This window comes from Punica granatum, chromosome 2 (genome assembly GCF_007655135.1).
Source record: "Punica granatum isolate Tunisia-2019 chromosome 2, ASM765513v2, whole genome shotgun sequence".
Lineage (NCBI taxonomy): Eukaryota > Viridiplantae > Streptophyta > Magnoliopsida > Myrtales > Lythraceae > Punica > Punica granatum.
This window is the reverse complement of record NC_045128.1, coordinates 11,212,460-11,230,604: the sequence shown is the minus strand read 5'-3', so window position 1 is coordinate 11,230,604 and position 18,145 is coordinate 11,212,460. Positions and strand designations below refer to the sequence as shown.

General features: G+C 38.0%; 1 protein-coding gene across 4 annotated transcripts; it reads right to left on the bottom strand.

Annotated features, from left to right (window-relative positions):
* Positions 1 to 3,892: 3,892 nt before the first annotated feature.
* Positions 3,893 to 8,717, bottom strand: LOC116194891 (anthocyanidin 3-O-glucosyltransferase 7-like). Of its 4 annotated transcripts, XM_031523801.1 has the most exons (4): positions 8,420 to 8,558; positions 5,299 to 5,862; positions 4,877 to 5,028; positions 3,893 to 4,790 (listed from the first exon to the last, which is right to left on the bottom strand). In XM_031523801.1, the coding sequence occupies exons 2-4, from the start codon at positions 5,795 to 5,797 to the stop codon at positions 4,680 to 4,682; spliced, it is 762 nt and encodes a 253-aa protein (XP_031379661.1). In that variant the 5' UTR covers positions 5,798 to 5,862; positions 8,420 to 8,558; the 3' UTR covers positions 3,893 to 4,679. The 4 variants fall into 4 exon arrangements, with proteins under 4 accessions (XP_031379661.1, XP_031379658.1, XP_031379660.1 ...); XM_031523798.1 differs by having other exon boundaries at positions 3,893 to 5,028; positions 8,420 to 8,717; XM_031523800.1 differs by having other exon boundaries at positions 3,893 to 5,028; positions 5,299 to 5,804; positions 8,420 to 8,717.
* Positions 8,718 to 18,145: the final 9,428 nt, after the last annotated feature.

Below are 18,145 nucleotides of genomic sequence, written 5' to 3'. Positions count from 1 at the left end.
TATAATATTGATTTCTGGCTCTTTATAGTCAGCGGGTCAATATTCCCTATCCTTGAAACCTTCATTGGACGATCCCGGGTTTGGTCTCATTCTATTGTTGTTGGGTCTCGTGGCACGTTCATCGAGGCTCGCATCAATTTGGTATCAGAGCTTTGGCTCCAATCCAGGTTTCATCTATCCTATTTCATTTTTTTTGTTATCCATTGTTCTTAGGGTTCGTAAATCGTTGATAGAAGTTGTGATTTTTGTTGGTTGATTCCAATTGTGCTGAAGAACCCTAAAGTTTCAGTTTATCTTATTGGAGATCCAAAAAAAAAAGTTCGTCCAAAAAAAAATATAGAGAAAAAAAAGGAAAAAAGAAGAAGAAAAGGAAAGAAACAAAAAAGAAAGGAAAGAGCAATTGTTTGTGAAATCTTAACTTTTGGGGTGGAGGAAGCTTCCTTAGATATCACTGCTAATCAAGTGAAGTAGGGAATTCCAAAAGTTTCCTATTATTTTCTTCCATATCTGCCATTATTCCTGAATTACCTTCCTTTATATATTCTTGTTTACTTTGATAGACCACTGACATATGAAGTGCAGTTGAGAAATCAAATATTATTTCCTTTCAATTGAATATTTTCCTATTATATTCCTTTCTTGTCTCTTGCAATCATTCATTCCTTCCATTTCGATACTTTCCATAAATCTCTTGTTTTCTTATTCTAACAAATCTTCCTTGTACATCTCAGTTGTTTCATTAACTTCATTTACCACATTATTTCCTTTCTCATTTAGGTTTGGATCCTAAATTTGATTCGATTTCTGAAATCAATGATTATAAGTGCTTTGGGCTAATCAACTGATTTTACTCTTGTAATTGAATTGCTTAGTTTCTTAGGAACTTTGAGCAAAAAATCTAGAGAAAAAGAAAAAAGGCAAGAGTGGTGAGTATATCAGAGGGTAAAAGCCTAAAATTGAGTGAAACACGAGTGGTGAGCGACATTAATCTGAGTGCAAACATGTGAGCGAGTTGTTGTGAGGTCCATTTCTATTTTCTAAAGTTTCACTTGCAGATTTCATCAGGCCACAAGAAAGTAGTGGAAATGATCAGAATAACGGAGGAACTGATTACAACATGATGATCCGAGATATGCAGCAACAATTTGAGCGCATGAATGTGATGGTTGATTTGATTTACGATCGGTTGGAAATGCGAGACAAGCAGATTGAACAGTTGCTAGATGGCTATGACAAAGCTTCTAGTTCATCTTCTTGTAAATTGAAGTGGGGTTCTTTGATGAAGAAGGAAGAGAAAATAGCCTTGAAGCCAATAAAAGAGAAACCCACAAACAAGTTTCAACCCAATGGCAAAGAGAATGGTCATATTGCTTCTCAATTCCTGGACAGCGATGGTCGGAACGCAACGCTATTGCCGCTTCCACCTAACCAAATGGAGGAAGAGCAATTTCAAATCAAGCGGCCCATTGGCGAGAAAAGTGAGGAATTCAAGAACGTCTTTTTCGAGCAAATGCCTCCAGAAAAGTCACCAATCAAGTTAGTTGTCGTAGATTCGAGGACGAATCTTTTTGAAGAGAGGGGAATGATATGATCCAGCTAGAGGACCCTTTGCACGGGCATGTGGAAGCATTCCAAGATGACGAGGTATGGCATGAAGTCGAGCATTAGGACATGCACGTGCTAGCTGGACCAAGAAAAAGAGCACGAGCCAAGCGAATCGAACTAGCCATGCAAAGAATATTATTGCATGTCCATGGAGGAGTAGTCGAGCTCTTAGGCGGGCTGCATGTGGAACAAGAAGTCACGACCGTTCGTATCCTAGAAATCTATTTAGAAGATTATCACAGTTCAAAAGGCTGAATTCAATTGTTTTTCAATTACTTTGGCCTATTTCATTTTGGGCTCATTACACTTAGGATTTATTTTAGCCAAACCCATTAGTCCATTTAGATTATCAGCTAGTATCTCTTTATAAATATGCATGTGGCCTCCCTAGAAAAGATATCAGTTTTCATTCCACTTTGTGAGAGAGGTTTTCTCTGAGCTATTCTTCAGCAACTTCGCTGATATTGCAAGTGTGATGACTTGTGATTCCCGACATTTATAATATTGGTTTCTAGCTCCTTATAGCTAGCGGGTCAATATTTCGTATTATAATATTGGTTTCTGACTCTTTATAGTCAATATTCTCTATCCTTAAAACCTTCATTGGACGATCCCAGGTTTGATCTCATTCTATTGTTGTTGGGTCTCGCGGCAAGTTCGTCGAGGTTCGCATCACTAGGGCGCAGTTCCAAGGATTGATTGTAAAACTACCAGCCGACCTCACTGTGCGAGAGCGCAGCTCCACGGCCCAAAAGTCCGTAGGTCTAGTCGGTAGTTGGGTTTAGGAGAGATGTCGTGGAAGAGGATAGACGATAACCGTCAGACGATTATGTGACTTGAGGATTTGGCTGCTAGGATTCTCCCTAATATGAGAGCTAACAATCATATGACGACGAGAGACGGCTAGAAGCCAGTCTTTAGTGTAGTTTACGAGCTAGATTGGCTCGTGAGGGACTTGTATAGCTTCACGGCTGAGTTAGCCAAAAGTAGAATGAACCGTTGGATCCAGCTACTAGGAGTCGAAAAGGGTGAGCCCAAGCCGAAACCTTAGCTCATGGGGACCTCCTTGATCGGGAACCAAGTCGAGTAGAAGGATATGCTGACGGATCGGTGGGATTACCTTGGAAGGCTATTGCATGATAAGGAAAATGATGTGAGTAAGATAGATATGCGGTGCGATAAAGTAAAGATAAAGATAAATGTGCATAGCGTAGAGGTGTTTTGTGATTGATGTCAGGGGTAGATACAATAGATAGACTCGATTTGTATAGGCTAACACTAGAGTGCGGCCCAAGACATTGAAATTGGGAAATAATCTAGCAAACTAGGCAACTAGCTAACCCTAGGACTATGTGGGAAATATCTTCCACTTATTTCTAATTAGGCAAAGGAAATGCAAGGAAAGAGATTAAAATAAAAAGGGAAACCCAAGTGAACGTTCATCTTCATTTCTATTTTCAGGAAATATTCATTACAATCTTGGAGTCTTCTGCCTTGAAAATGAAGGAAGTGAGTAAGATATTTCTCATGTATTTCATCCTGTAGCACGTTTACATTCATTTGGCAATGTATGGATATCCTTTGTAGAATTTTCTTCCATGTCTCTTCCTTGGCAATATATGGACACCATATGTGATAATTTCCTGCATGGAAATTAGTTGTGGTACACTCAATCTTCGTATGTGCCCAACAACTCTTCCATATTCACTCTTGTCTACGCTTGGAAATGATCCCATGATTTTCATCCTCAATCTGCCAGCCCATTCGCGGCGATCCGGGTCGGGTATTGCCGCTAATTCGAATTGGGCTTGTCATGGACTTCAATTGTAGAGTATCCTCCTCGCATAGGTTGATCTCGTAGGCCCTACAAGTCTAGGCTCCATTTACCGCGAAGTGCGGAAAATGAGTATAAACAAAAATCCACGGGTTTATAAAAGATTGAATACCACAACCAACTGGCTTAAGCTTTTTATTTGAATATGAACCCAATAACTGACAGACCCAATGTCGAGAGGATATACAGTTATTCATATACTCTGCTAGACAAGAGGATATACAGTTACAAGTTCTGCTTCGAGTCTCCAACTCTTGTAATTTGAAAATGTTGAGATGACATGGTCGGAACCACGCCAAACTAGAATTTAGCATACACCTCTGATTGCCTGCTTACAACCTAAAGGGATGTCATCACTTAATGAGATAAACAACAAAGTACTTTTTTTTTTACTCTGACATTCGAAAACTCAACAGACTCCAATTAATCCAGATCGAGCTGGGTCGGCCACTATAGGGTAAAGTTCTCCAGTATGGATTTTCTTCATTCACTAGACTCAAACCTGAGACTTTACTTCTGGAAAACAAGCGTCGAACTGTTCGAACCAACCCATGTCGGTAAAACAAGAAAGTTGTTGATACACTTAGGGAGGGCATTGCCCCATTTATTAAACAAATTAGAAAATTAAGTGTTGTTGAATACGCAAGGCTGGATCACAAAGATATTAAATCTGCTTCACTCGGTAGAGATTAGCTCCACCAAACTCTTGAAATCTTTCGAAGCACTCCCATTTGGACCAACGACCTCCATTAACACCTCCTTCACAGCCTTAATTTTTGCCTTTAGTTCCTTTCCTCTTTCTTCATCTCCTAACAACATCTTCAGGCATGTAAGCATCTCATCCTTGGTGATTATAGAACCCACAACTCTCACCCCGATTCCCCACACATCCTCCACCGTTCTTGCATTAATCATGTTATCGGCCCACATGGGTTTCCATATCATGGGAACCTCACCGACAATACTCTCAAACACTGCATTGTACCCACAATGTGTTATATGTGCACCGATTGATGGATGCGAGAGGACTTGGCTTTGCGGTGCCCAGGGAACAACTTTCCCATATGAGCTTGTCCTCTCTACAAAACCTAGTGGCAGGTGCACCTTTAAGTGGTCCTTGATTGACCATATGGAAGGAGTTCTATTCTCTTCGAGTGCTTCGGATAGCATGTACATCTCTTCCGGTGTCAATGATGTTAGTGTCCCAAAACTTATGTAGACCGCGGACCGTGGCTTCTGTTTATCTAACAACTCCAAGCAGCCGGTCTGGTCCAATCTTGACGAGGCAGGAAGTGATGGTGGAATTCTTACGGTCAAACAACCCACATGAAGTAGCAGACGGAAGCTGGACCTAAGGGCAGAGGTAAGAGGAGCAGGGCTCAGTTCCTCATAGGAATTCATTACTATTGCATTAGCGCATGGCAATAGATGCCCAACCTCATCACGCAGCATGGGAAAATATATTGATGGTGCAGGATCCAGTGTACGCAATCGATTAGTTAAATCAGCAAAGTGTATTGTGGAGAATCCGGGAACCAAGTCCTTGATCTTTTGTGATATGTCCACACAACTCGCCTCTCCTTCCATTTCTGGAAAATGTTCACTGAATGAGAACGGCTAGTCCAAGAAACATTTCTTACTCTCATGCTATGGAGACAAGTTATAACATATATGGGATAGTATAAGCTATTATATCTATACACTTGGCAGAAGAGGGCAAAAACAATGAAATGTCTATCACGAAACTTGAACCCTAAAAGATATTTATGTAAATAATATATATATAGAGAGAGATAAAAATTTATAGTTGCACTGTAAACTCATGTCAACCTAAACCCTAGCTATCAATAAAAACTTACCTTTTAATAGAGGGACAAGGAGATCTCTATAAATGTAAGCCGGTAAAATTGATGGTGTCGGTACCCACACGGCGACCCACTTGGCTTGCAACTTCTCCGCGATCTTGCATGAGAACGCCATGAGGCCATCTATAAGGAGACAGCTCACCCTCACTCCATTCTCCTTCACTACAGCGTTGATCGCATCTTCGAAGCTAGCCATAGCCACCTCCAAGAAGGGCTCCAATGCTTCTACCATTTGGGATTTCAGTTCCTTTGTAGTTTCCTCTTCCCAAGTGACGGTAGCGGCAATGTCATAGACCTTAACATTAGATGGTAAGGGTTCTGCCTGATTATTGCTGGAATAGAAGAGGGTCTTATTTGAGCTGACAGTGTTGAAGAAAGAGAAGATCACATCAGGGGCATCTGCTGCTAATCGACGTACGAGGTTGACGAGGGGCAATAGGTGGCCGGTGACGGAAAATGGGATAACCGCAACCTGGCTCTTTGGGTTCATCATCTCGTCACTTCACCTCAGCAAGGGAGAGCCTTTAAGTGAAGTTCGTGCTCAACTTTCAGGAAAAGCTTCATTATTTACATAAAAAGGATCGGAGTTAAGTTGCTATGAGAAAAGAGGGTCAAGATGCCAAAATGATAGTTATAATTTTATGCAACTAAACCTTATGGGATTCAAATCACCCTGCAATCGGACGTTAGGAATATAGAATGCTTTACTTTTTTGAAAACTCTCACTTGGGTCTACATGGACTTGAGCCCATCTGCAATCCAAAAACTTGAGCTGATAAGTTGCTAGACCCATGCCTTATACAAGCTCGTGACTTCTTTCTCAATTTTTTCGGTGTGAGACAACATATCACAATACCCGCCCTCACGTGACAACATTTGATCCAGCATATGCTACGTGTCCTTAAACACTTGCCCTCAACAACTGATCTCGGGCATCCTCTTCCGTGCTCGGGCAAAACGAGAGACAAACACCAAACTAGCCTCGAGATCCACACTTGGGCCTAACTAGAGGTACACATTTAGTTACTTCGGAACTGGACCAAATCACTCTTGGGTCTGACTAATATGAGGTGCACTGTTGGTTGTCTCGAAATGAATATGGCGTGGTGTGGCCCCACATGTACACTCGAAAGCATAATCCGCTCTGATATTGTGTAAAAAATTTCACTTTGGCCTACACAGACTTGAACTCATTTACAACCCAAGAATTTAACATGATAAGTTGCTAGACCCAAGCCTCATATAATCTTATTGTTTCTTTCTCAGTTTTTTTCGTGTGAGACAACATATCTCAACAGCTTTTTTATTTTGTTATTTTCGATTACAAGCGAGGCCAATGAATTTTAGTACAAAAAAAATGAAAATTTAAAATGAGAGCCACATGTAATTCCACTTGTGAGAACCAAACCTGAACTCTATTGGTTTCTAGGCGTGACATAGAAAGATAGACCAATTGACGTATTCCAAAGTTGACATAAAGTTACTTAATTCGCAGAAAAAATAAAATAAAAAAAATAAAAAAGACAATTTTGGTCCTCAACCTTTGACGCTTTTGCCATTTTCGTCCTAAACTTTTATTTTTTTATTGTTCTTATCTTCAACCTTTCACTTTTTTATCACTTTAGTCCAGCCGTCCATTTTTCTGTTAAAAAATGCACGCCTCTTGAAAAGGATATTTCTTTAAAAGATTTTTATATTTGAAACTTTAAAAAATTACAAAAATAAAAAAAAATCTGAAAAGAAAATCTTGGGGCAATTTCGATGATGGGAGCTCCCTACCTGCAATTGCACCGTATGGAAAGTCGTCGGAGGGCTTCGACACCTACGGAGACCTCCATGGGGGGCCAGTGGCAAGAAGGGCTCCTCGCAAACAACTACCCTCCCAGGAGAGGTAACCGGAAGCCTCGACGCCTCGATGTTGAGATCTACAACTTTAAAATAATTTTCATCGTATATATGGTACGATCATGTATTTTAAAGATATAGTACCCTAGACTTACCGTATCCCACAGTCCCAATAGGAAAACATAATAATAAATCTGAATAATCAAGATTTGCATCTTCTTAGGAGGCTAGGGATATTCATTTCTATGAATACGTTCACCTGGACCTAAATAAGCTGTTTGGACGTTTTAAGCTCATGCACCTCCTTTGTATCTGGAAAAAGACATAAACGGCTTAAACTGGCTTTGTTTTAGGACTGGCTCAAGCATTAAACTGGTTTGCGTTTAATAAGCAAGGTAACTCTTACCACCTACTGTGAACCGAACAAATTCGTTCAGGGAAAAAGTCCGAGAATTTTTGGCCTTCCCTTGACATTAACTTTTGTAATTTCTCTACCAAATTTAAAAAATAAAAAATAAATAAATAATAGAACTTTTGTAATTTCGTCTTAAACTGTTTCTTCAACTTTATCGTAAATGTGACACCTTTTGTTCACTTAAACTCCCATACAAAAATTTCCTCTCACTCAGCAAAAAAATTAGTTATTTATTGAAATAATTTACGAAAATCATAAAAAATAAAAAACAAAATAGAGACAAGGAACTTGGACGGTGAGGAAGGAGCAGTGGATGGCCACGCCGGCGGCCACCACCGACCATTGAGGCTCGCGCCCCACCCTCTCTTCATGTCCCTCCAAATCCATATATATTTACGCTTGTCCAGTTTACGATGTGTTTTCAGGTATTTCCGATCTTGCAGAAATATGGTGGTAAAGTCCGCCTATAGGTTAGGTCCCATCCCTTAATTGACACAAGATTCATTTTCGGCCTAAACTCTCTCTGAGAAATTGAACTACTTCCCAAAGTGGAAATTTCTCAACACCCATCAGTGATCAATTCCTCCTTGAGGATGATTAAAACTCAGCAGCAGACAAGGGGATTTGGTGCAGTGGCACAATTCGTGTCCCGAACCATGAGGTCTCGAGTTTGATCTTTGTCAGTGAGACTTCCGTACCCTTTTATTTAGCTTTGCTATTTCTATTTTTGTATTAGGTCATAAATCCCCTTATAGCCCAAACAAAAAAAAACTCTGCAGTAGAGCAGATACAAAGCACACCTTCCCCAGCAGCTGATAGAAATCAGATCAACTAGAACATCGAAATGTGGCTAACCTGGGATATGTTGATCAGGAAGAGCGGAGGCGATTAATAAGAGGACTCAGCAGGAGGCGGAGACAAGCCTAGGATGTGGCAGAGGCGACGAGAGGAAGAACCACTGGAGCTTTCCGTAATGAGAAGATGAATAGAAAGATAATGATATTGTACAATACACACATTATATTAATTATCATCTGTCGTGATGCGTGCAACCGAGCCCGACAAATCCATTAGGTGAGATCTGGTACCCCCATAATAAATCATAAAGAGTTGATATTTTATAATGATAATATATTTTAAGTTGCACCAACTTTATTTGTGGATTGATTAATATGGGTTTGCACACTGGCACGCGAACACCCCTTATTACTTGAAACGGAAAAAAAAGAAAACAAAACAGTTCGGTGTCATGGCTCCTCGAAAATCATATGATTTCGGATTCGGTACTTCTCAATAGACTTTTATTATTTTTACATCTTTATTTAATTTTTGCGACTTTTCGGTAAGGCCGTGACTTTCCCTTTCAATTTTCCCGGGTGACTTTAATAAATCGTTCTGAGAGTACAGAGACAAGCTAAACCGGATTAGATCAAAATCAGTACAAGATACAGGGCACATGCGTTGCGTTGTTATATAAAAACAATTAAAATATGTTTAGTCAATATCTATATTTATATTAATATTTATATAAATATAAAATAATGAATAAAGTGAGTTTGCACTCCCAGTCTCCGACCACAAGCTGATCTATAAAAATTTTTATTTAATCATCCAAGCTATTTAGAAAGAAGAATAGGCACCCCAATCACGTTTCCAATTACATTTTCAGCCTAATTTAATTTATTGTTGTTTTATCAATATCAGAATATAAAAGTTAATTTCAATAATTAAAATATTGGAAGGAGAAATTCGAATAAGTTACACCTCATAACCCCAAGGAGTCTAAGACGGGAGCTCGTCCTCTCGATCGCTGAATGACATTGAAGTAAAAATCTTCCCTGGCCGCTTGTTGCCATCAACAAATCCGCCAAGCTCGTGTTCACTTTGCTGGAGCTCACCTATATATATATATATATATATATATATAACACTTTCCTGGAACAGAGTCCTCTTAAAATCCACATTCATGTCCTTCACAAAGTCCAATCTTCTTATCACAGCTTCCTTCGCGGTTTCTTGATGGACACTAACACCTAAACTCGGTGAGGAATCTAGCGCGTAGGATTTTGGCGCTGCATCCACTGCCTGCCGCGGTGAGATTTGGGGAGAGAAGGAGGTCGCTGGAGGTCTCATGTAAAATTCAAAAATTTTATTACAATAAAATTTGATAATTACACATGAATTTCCTCACATATAAATCATATTAAAAAAAATTACAAATTCGATTGGATGAGTAAAATTCCGATAAAATGCTACGATACACCACCACTTTTAACCTGAAAAACACCGAGAATATATTTGGGGGGTGAGCTTGACGCCCAGTGAATAACCACAACCTAAACTAGCCGGATCATAGTACGGGTTTAATAATATCATAAAAATATCATCAAGATTTCCAGAACTCAGATCATCCATGTGCCCATTTCTAGCTCCCGACCACAGTGGCGGCTCCACACTGGCAGCTTCTCTGCTCCAGGCAGCCATTTCTGACTGCTCGGCTTATGACTGGCTCAGGGCGCCACAAGACTCACCGACTCCCATCAATCTCATTTACCCAACTCAATAACTCACTTTTTATTTCCAAATATCATAATCGATTATATAAAAATACATACATGATCAGTGACATGGACATGGCCGTAACAATGTAGTTGTAAAAATACCATTATAACGATAATAAAAATACTAGTTTAAGAATAGGTTACTCACCTTGACAAGTCCCCCGAACCTTAAACATCGAAAACCAAATGTTTTCTATTTTCTAGAATTTTCCTCATATTTTTCCCTCAATATTCTCCCTAAGTTCCTCAAGGCCTCTCTCTCTCTCTCTCTCTCTCTAAATTTAAATGACAAAGAAGAGTTCATGAGGCCATTTAAAGGGAAGAGAAGGCGGCGGAAAAAAGGAAATGGATGAAATTGATTTGGATTTGGCTATGCGGTATTGAAGAAGAATGGCGGTGGAAAAAAGGAAATGGATCAAGATGAAATTGAGTTGGACATGTGGAAAGGCAAGGGTGAATGAGAATTCAACACACGAAAAGTTAAATTAAAATTTATCTTGCAAATAAGTACACATTAAGAAATTATTAATTTTTAAACTCATAATGATAAGGAATATGAGATTGTCACAAAATCAAATTAAACGACCCACACATACACGTGTGTACATGTATGTAAAATTTTCAATTTAATAAATAATAGATGAAATATGTAAATATGTATATTGAAGAAAATTCTCGGGATGTTACACCTCAAGCCACTGGCAACCACGCCTGGGGCGGTTGTCACTGGGTGGCCAGCCACCACCACCCCTTTCTCTCCCTTCCCCCTCTCTCTTGTTCTTTTGGGTTCTATTGAGGATTAGGGTATCTTCAGGTATCTTCGATTGTGTAGTTGTATATCTTATATATTTAGATAGTTGTTTAATTCTACCAAAGTGCATTGGCAAACTTCGAGAACCAGTTCCGCGACGCTTGACCAAGGCCATACAAGGATTTACGAAGCCGACACACGCTCCCAGTCATCGGAGAACAAATCTAGGTGGAAGCTCTATGTAAACTTCCTTGTCCAGGTCACCATGCAAGATCGCGTTGTTCCATCCATCTCCGATCTCAAACAACCTCCTGGTAAGATATGTGTCAAGAACAGTAATGAAGTGGAAAAGCTTACTCTGTATTCATTTATCAATCCAGTATGTATACATCAAGGTCCAAACAATAAAAGGAAAACGCTATCTCTGACTAAATTACTGTGTCCTAAGTATGGAAAACCAAAATATGTATTTAAGTTACAACGGAAAGTAAATCTTTCCATAATATTCTCCCTCAAGTTGGAGAATGAGGATTCTGAATGCCGAACTTGCTGAGAGAAAACGAAACTATTCTCGCCCAAGTGCCTTAGCAAATATGTCTTCCAATTGAAAGCGTGTAAACACGTGAGAGGTTTCCACAATTCCAGAGCGCAAATGTTGCCCAACAAAGTGGCAATCGATTTCAATATGCTTAGTGCGCTCATGAAATATCAGATTAGAGGCGATATGGAGAGCCGCTTGATTATCACAGAAAAGACACATTGAACCTGCATGATAAACACCAAGATAGCTGAGGAGAGAGCGAAACCATAAGAGCTCATTGACAGTCGCTGCCATGGCCCGATATTCGGCTTTGGCGTAGGACTTGGAGATGGTTGTTTGCTTTTTGGTCTTTCAAGAGATGGGACTGCAGCCTAAGGTGACGAAATATCCAGTCAAAGATTGTCGAGTCATTGGGCAGCTAGCCCAATTCATGTCACAGTAAGCCATTAAAGACAGGGAGGTTGGCCAGAGAAAAATTCCTTACCCGGGAGATTGCTTGAGATAGCGACGTACTCGCAAAGCAGCATCCCAGTGTCCTTGGCGAAGATCTTGTAAGAACTGTGATAGAATATGAACATGATAGCTGAGCTCCGGCTTAGTGATGGTGAGATGTAATAGACGACCAATGAGACGACGATACTGTCCTGGGTCAGGAATGGGATCACCACTGTCGGTGGAGGTGTTGTTGCTCTATAGGAAAGTAAGTAGGTCGAGAACCGAACATACTAGCCTCAGTAAGAATATCCAGTGTGTATTTTCGCTAGTTGAGAAAGAGACCGGAACCACTGCGAATAATCTCTATCCACAAGAAATAAGATAAAGGATCCAGGTCCTTAATGCGAAGGCACTCATTGAGATAGTTCTTAAAATGCGTACAAGAGATGGAGTCATTCGTGACGAGAATCATGTCATCCACATAGACAAGAATCGCAAGAAATAGACCACCATGGGAGAAGGTGAATAGAGAATGATCAGCCTGGGATTGTTGAAAACCATAAACTTGGAGTACCAGTTACAAGAAGCTTGACCAAGGCCATACAAAGACTTCCGCAAGCGACATACCTAATGAGAATTGGTGGAGCGAAAACCAAGAGGAAGGGACAAATAAACTTCCTCATCTAAGTCCCCATGAAGAAAAGAATTATTGACATTGAGCTAATGCATCTCCCATTGTTTAGCAACAGCAGCGGTCAATAAACAGCGTACGGTGACCAATTTTCCCACCGGTGCAAAGGTCTCATGAAAATCAACACCTTCAACCTGAGTGAAACCCTTGGCCACGAGCCGAGCTTTATAACGCTCCACAGTGCTATCTGCCCGTCTTTTAATCTTAAAAACCCATTTACATCTGATGGGTTTCTCCCCTGAAGGGAGTGACTAAATGGTCCAAGTACCATTATCCTCGAGCGCGAATTTCTTCTGCCATCGCAAGATGCCATTGTAGATCTTTGGCGGATTGAGAATAAGTCATCGGCTCTGTGTCGAAATCAATTGCAGCAAGGAACAACAGTTGTGTGACATCAAGATCAGAATATCCAAATCATCCATGTATAATCATCGACAAATAATATAAAATACATGTTTCCTCCAATAGATGTTGTTCTCATAGGACCGCAAATATCTGCATGTACCAATTCCAATGACGCTTTTGCTCTTAGGACACCTTAGGAAATGGAAGACAATGTAGTTTCCCATATATGCATCCTTCACAAACCTTTTCTTGAGATGAAACTTGAGGAAGACCAACTACCATATTTTTCTTTTTCAATAATTGTAGACTGTTGTAATTCAGATGACCATATCTTAGATGCCATAAATATGATTCATCATCGTTCACACTCTTCAATGTCAATTTTGCATCTCCTTTGGTATTGACTACTGCTCCTTTTCCGGCTATCTTATGCCATTTTCCATCTCAAAGCTTGACTTCAAAGTTGAAATTTTTATCTGACTTTGTAAACATGTCTTCGTTTCCAGTCACGTGATTGCTGCAACCACTATCGACGTACCAAATATTTTCTAGATCGCGTTGAGCATTCATACAACTGTAGAACATGTTTTCTCTGTCGTCATTGTCAGTATGGAGTTTTTTAGGTCCCGACCGACTTTGAGATGATTATGTTAAATTTATCGGAGCTTGGGATCCCGGAGTTTGGAGTAGCCATCATTTTCATAGGCCGGTAAGCCACCTATTTAAATCACTAATTGTCAGTCTTGAGCTAGAGATTAAGTTCGGAAGCCCCGGTACGTACGAGTAAATCCGTACACTCAAATTGATACATGTCCACGGTGTAATTCTTGAACTTGTCCATTTTACTTTAAGCCCAATTGTTTGCCCATTTTGATCGAAAGTCCTTATTGAGCTTGAAAGTCTTTTAATTAGTCTTGAGTTTTTTCAATTACTTAACATAATAATTTAGACATTGCGGCAACCCGCATGATATTATTGCAGGTCTCAGAGTTCCCGTGTCAAAACTAACGTGAAGAAAAATATGAGATCCTCAACTCTAACATCCATATGTTCCTTTCCAACTTCCACTGCTGAATAATGTAAGTCGTTAGACGATGAAATGCAAAGCTGCAGTGAAAGAAATTTCTGATAAGAACTCTCATTTAAATATACATACATTTACAGAAGTGAGAAAGTACAGTGAAGATCGGAGAAGCAAAAAGAATAATGCTTTCCGACAGACAAATGCATTGTATAGATCTCATTGAGCAGGAATGAAGAATTTTCCAAAGGAAATCATTTCTTGACTCATCACTGATCAATGGAAACCAAGAATGGTAGGACATCGATCACTTTACATGCCCCACTGGAGGGGAAGGAGAGGAGAATCGATTGCGTAGGTAGGCCAGGAAGGAGTAGCGCGTAGCCACCACGTCGTTTCTGTAGTGATCAGTCAGGATAGGATAGGCAAGTCAGGGCTGCCGGTCTAGGCAGGTTGGGGGGTCGATCACAGCCAATCAAAGAGTAAGGATGCCACTATCGTCGTTGTGTTGCCGTTGAAGTGTTCGCCATCACTCCCCTCTAGACATCTGACTGGAGAGGGAGATGGTGCAGCTCTGTAAATCATGAATTTTCTCCATTCACGTAAGGCTTAAACACGAGATCTTACTACTTTTTAAAAGATATTTTCCTAGCTTTTATAGTATATTTTATTCTCGTTGTGCACCACCTGTTATCTAGGTAACCAATGGACCACCACAAATTCCAATACGTATCGGAATAACCCACAAAAGATAAAGCTCTGCAAATCATGGTTTTTCTCCACTTACACAAGGTTTGAATACGAGATCTTATTACTAATTTTATTTTAACATTTTCCTAGTGTTTGAGATTTTTTTTATTATCATTTTGCACCGCCTTTTATCTAGAAAACCAATAAATCCCGACAAATTTTGGTACGAGCCGGATGGACTCTCAAAAGATAAAGCTCTAGGATGGAGATGGCCAATGGGTGGGTTTCTTCCATCTGCAGTCTCGTCCATCCATCTTAATTTTATTTTAATAAGTTTTTCCCTTTTTATTTATTCATTATAATATGAAATATATGTTTGAATTGATCACCAATTATTTCCGTTTAAGCCCTTACAGATATCATTATTTTTTTAGGGAAAACGTATTGGTAAAGTTCTCACCGAGGAGTCATAACATTTCCCGCTTTGACAGTGATTTGGCCAATTTGCGAATTTTAAGCCCTATATTGTAAGTGAAGTTTGTGATTTCAAATTAACGGGTTTTATTTCAAATTAACGAGGTTATTTCAAATTAACAGGGTTACTCATAACTATTATATTGCGGTCTTGCTTTTCTAATTATAAATTATTAGCAGATAAGAATACTACCTTAACATCATATGACATTCCAATCACTACAATTAGTATCAATATTAGTATTAGTATAATCCTTAATGATCTTGGATATGGGGAACCAAGGAGCAAGTAGGGTGGATTTTGAAATCCCCTCTCTCCTTTAAGATAAAAACTAATAATTTTAAGGGGTTATTAATCCAGATATCTCATGGTATCACTCGTTTCTCAAATATATCACATGGTTTAAAAATTACTCAAAAATGCCCATAGTTTACATCTAGTTCCAAATTTATCATGGCGTTAATTTCTCCGTCAACATTTAACGGTGTTATTGAAGTGGAAAGTAAGAGGACCCATGTGGCCCTTTATTCGGGATAGATTTGAGAAAAAAATTAAAATTATTGAATAGATTTGAGAAAAATTAAAATCATGAGATCAGTTTGGAGTATACTTACGTTTTCATTAATGGATAAATTAATTTGAGATAAATTTAGAATAAGATGTAAACTATAGGTATTTTTGAGTAAATTTTAAAGTATGTAATAGATTTGAAAAAATGGTAAAACAATGGAGTATATGATATAATAACCCTTATTTTTAATGAATTTTACATATAATAATAAATTTGAGTAATTTTTGTGACATTACAATAGGGAAGTGAAAAGAAGAGACATGAATTAAAACGTCACAAGAGAATTTTGCTAATGAAAATTGAATTTAAAACTTGTTGATCACAAGCCGAGCATGATCACGTAACGAATGTCAGGACGTATTAAAAAAAGAAAAAAAAGAACATGACTTGCCGAACCCCTTTTTCAAGGGAATTTATTTTGATTATCCCGATAGAAAGCTTTCGATCGGCCACCACACCTGTCCTTTGTTTTTTAGCGCAAACTGTGAACATGAAGGTTATATCATCAAATATTTAGACATCACGTCGACCTCTCCATCGGCTTTATGGCACCGCGGGCTTTCAGCCCTCACTGTATTCTTCTTATTCAACACCACACGGATTTTGTCCAGCCAAATACACTGCACAGCAATTCTAGACAAGCATATATAAAATATAATATTTATTTATTTCAAAACGCTCGGTGTTTGCTTCCATAGGTAACATTATTTATATATTTATAGTCATAGCAAAAGGAAAAAACACAAGTGGATAAAACTTGTGGACATGGGGACAAGTTGGATACTTCAAATTTGCGGGTCAAACAGTTTTACAAAACGTGGAAAATAAGGAAAAAGAAATGAACACTCACCAGCTAGGAAAGGGAGTCCACTTTTGCATAAAATTTGGAGATAAAGAACATTGCAAGTATCTTAATTAATATATCTAGCATTTTTATATGAGATTTCTTTTGATTTTTCTAGATGAAAATGGGGTAAAAAAAATATCTTTCTAAAAGCATTGGTCCGACTATAACGATCAGATTATTTACCTCGACGAAATAATCGGATAATCAATAATCTTGTTTAGATCGAGTTTAAAAGAATTGAAAAAAATAAGCATTTTAAGAAAATAGTGAAATTTTATTTAGAAAATATATATATGAAATTTGTCTAAAAACAATTGACGAGTGGGGAAAAGTGCTTCAATCACCCTTTGTCCCAATATGCGACAAGTTATTGGCCTGTTTACCTTTAAGAGTTCTCACATTTCCTAGAAAATTTTTAAAAAAATCGAAAACTGCAAAATATAGGTTTACTGATATAAAAATGAAAAAATAAATTTAGGAAAATCTTCTTCTCCACTATTCATGTTTATATATGAACTAAAAAAGTATTTTTTAATTCTCCACCTTTTTATTAGGTAATAATTTCTATTTCTATCTTCGAATTTGTAATTTTCCTTTGTCTTTATTTAATTTTCTACCTATAAATTGAATTTAAAACGTTCTTTAATTATGATTATCTCATACGTTTACTCTAAGGTTATAAAAAAATTTATTATTTGTTCTTGAGTTTCTTTTTTTCCGGTATATTATGTTTTTAATTTTATTTTATCTTTTATTAGTTCTTCATCATCAAGTTCATTTGAAGAATTTATTGATTTGCCGTTACAAATGTGGTTTATGAATTAATAACAATACAATCAACTTATTACACATATCTTATGCTTTTTTTCGAAATATAAAAGTTGAGTTAAATCATTATATTAAAATTTATCGTATATAAGTTATTACTTGTTAAGAATATTTCTCAACTTATCTCAAAATATAAAAATTTTGTAGCCTAACATTAGTAAACGTGTTTTTATATTATTTTGTTAAAATATTATTTAAGAAAAAGAGCATGAAAGTGGAGTTAGAAATGGAGAATTAATTTTCTATAAGTAATCATGGCTAGTACTTTATAAGATATAAGATGAGATATAATATAGTTTTTCTATTTAACAATAAATCTATTAAGAAATTAAACTGACTCAAAAATTCCATCTAGCGTGCGTTGTAAACAAATAATACATACACATACACACTGATACGCATACATGGAAATCATTTTCCCCTAATTTTCATGATTTCTTTCTCGTCTTCCCTGTATTAGTTGTTCATTTTTCTTTTTATGCCATTAAGCCGTCCATCATAACAAGTACAAGGTCGGGAAAAAAATATTGATGGACGGCATCCATCTTCAGAGACAAGCTTGACGCTCTGAAACTTTAGAGATATTGAAGTTGACGCATGACTCAAACATTGGGGATCCGAAGAAATGGCTCCGCTTCTATATGTTGGATTAATTGCATAAAAAGAGTTGTGAGCGTTTGTTTTAGGGGAAAATAATTTACAAGGAGAGTGAATTCTTCATTTTCCTATATTTGATAACACAAAATTCTTTGGTCAATAAGAAAGTATTTAAGGTTAACCTACAAAATTAAGGGGAAAAATGGCGAAAGTGAATTCATTTAAAAA

Bases quoted from the DNA above. Each gene is read 5' to 3' on its own strand.
- LOC116194891 (XM_031523798.1), bottom strand. From the start codon at position 5,797: ATGATGAACCCAAAGAGCCAGGTTGCGGTTATCCCATTTTCCGTCACC. The intron at 5,029-5,298 runs GTAAGTTTTTAT...AACATTTTCCAG, and splicing joins CCTTGTCCCTCTATTAAAAG to AAATGGAAGGAGAGGCGAGT.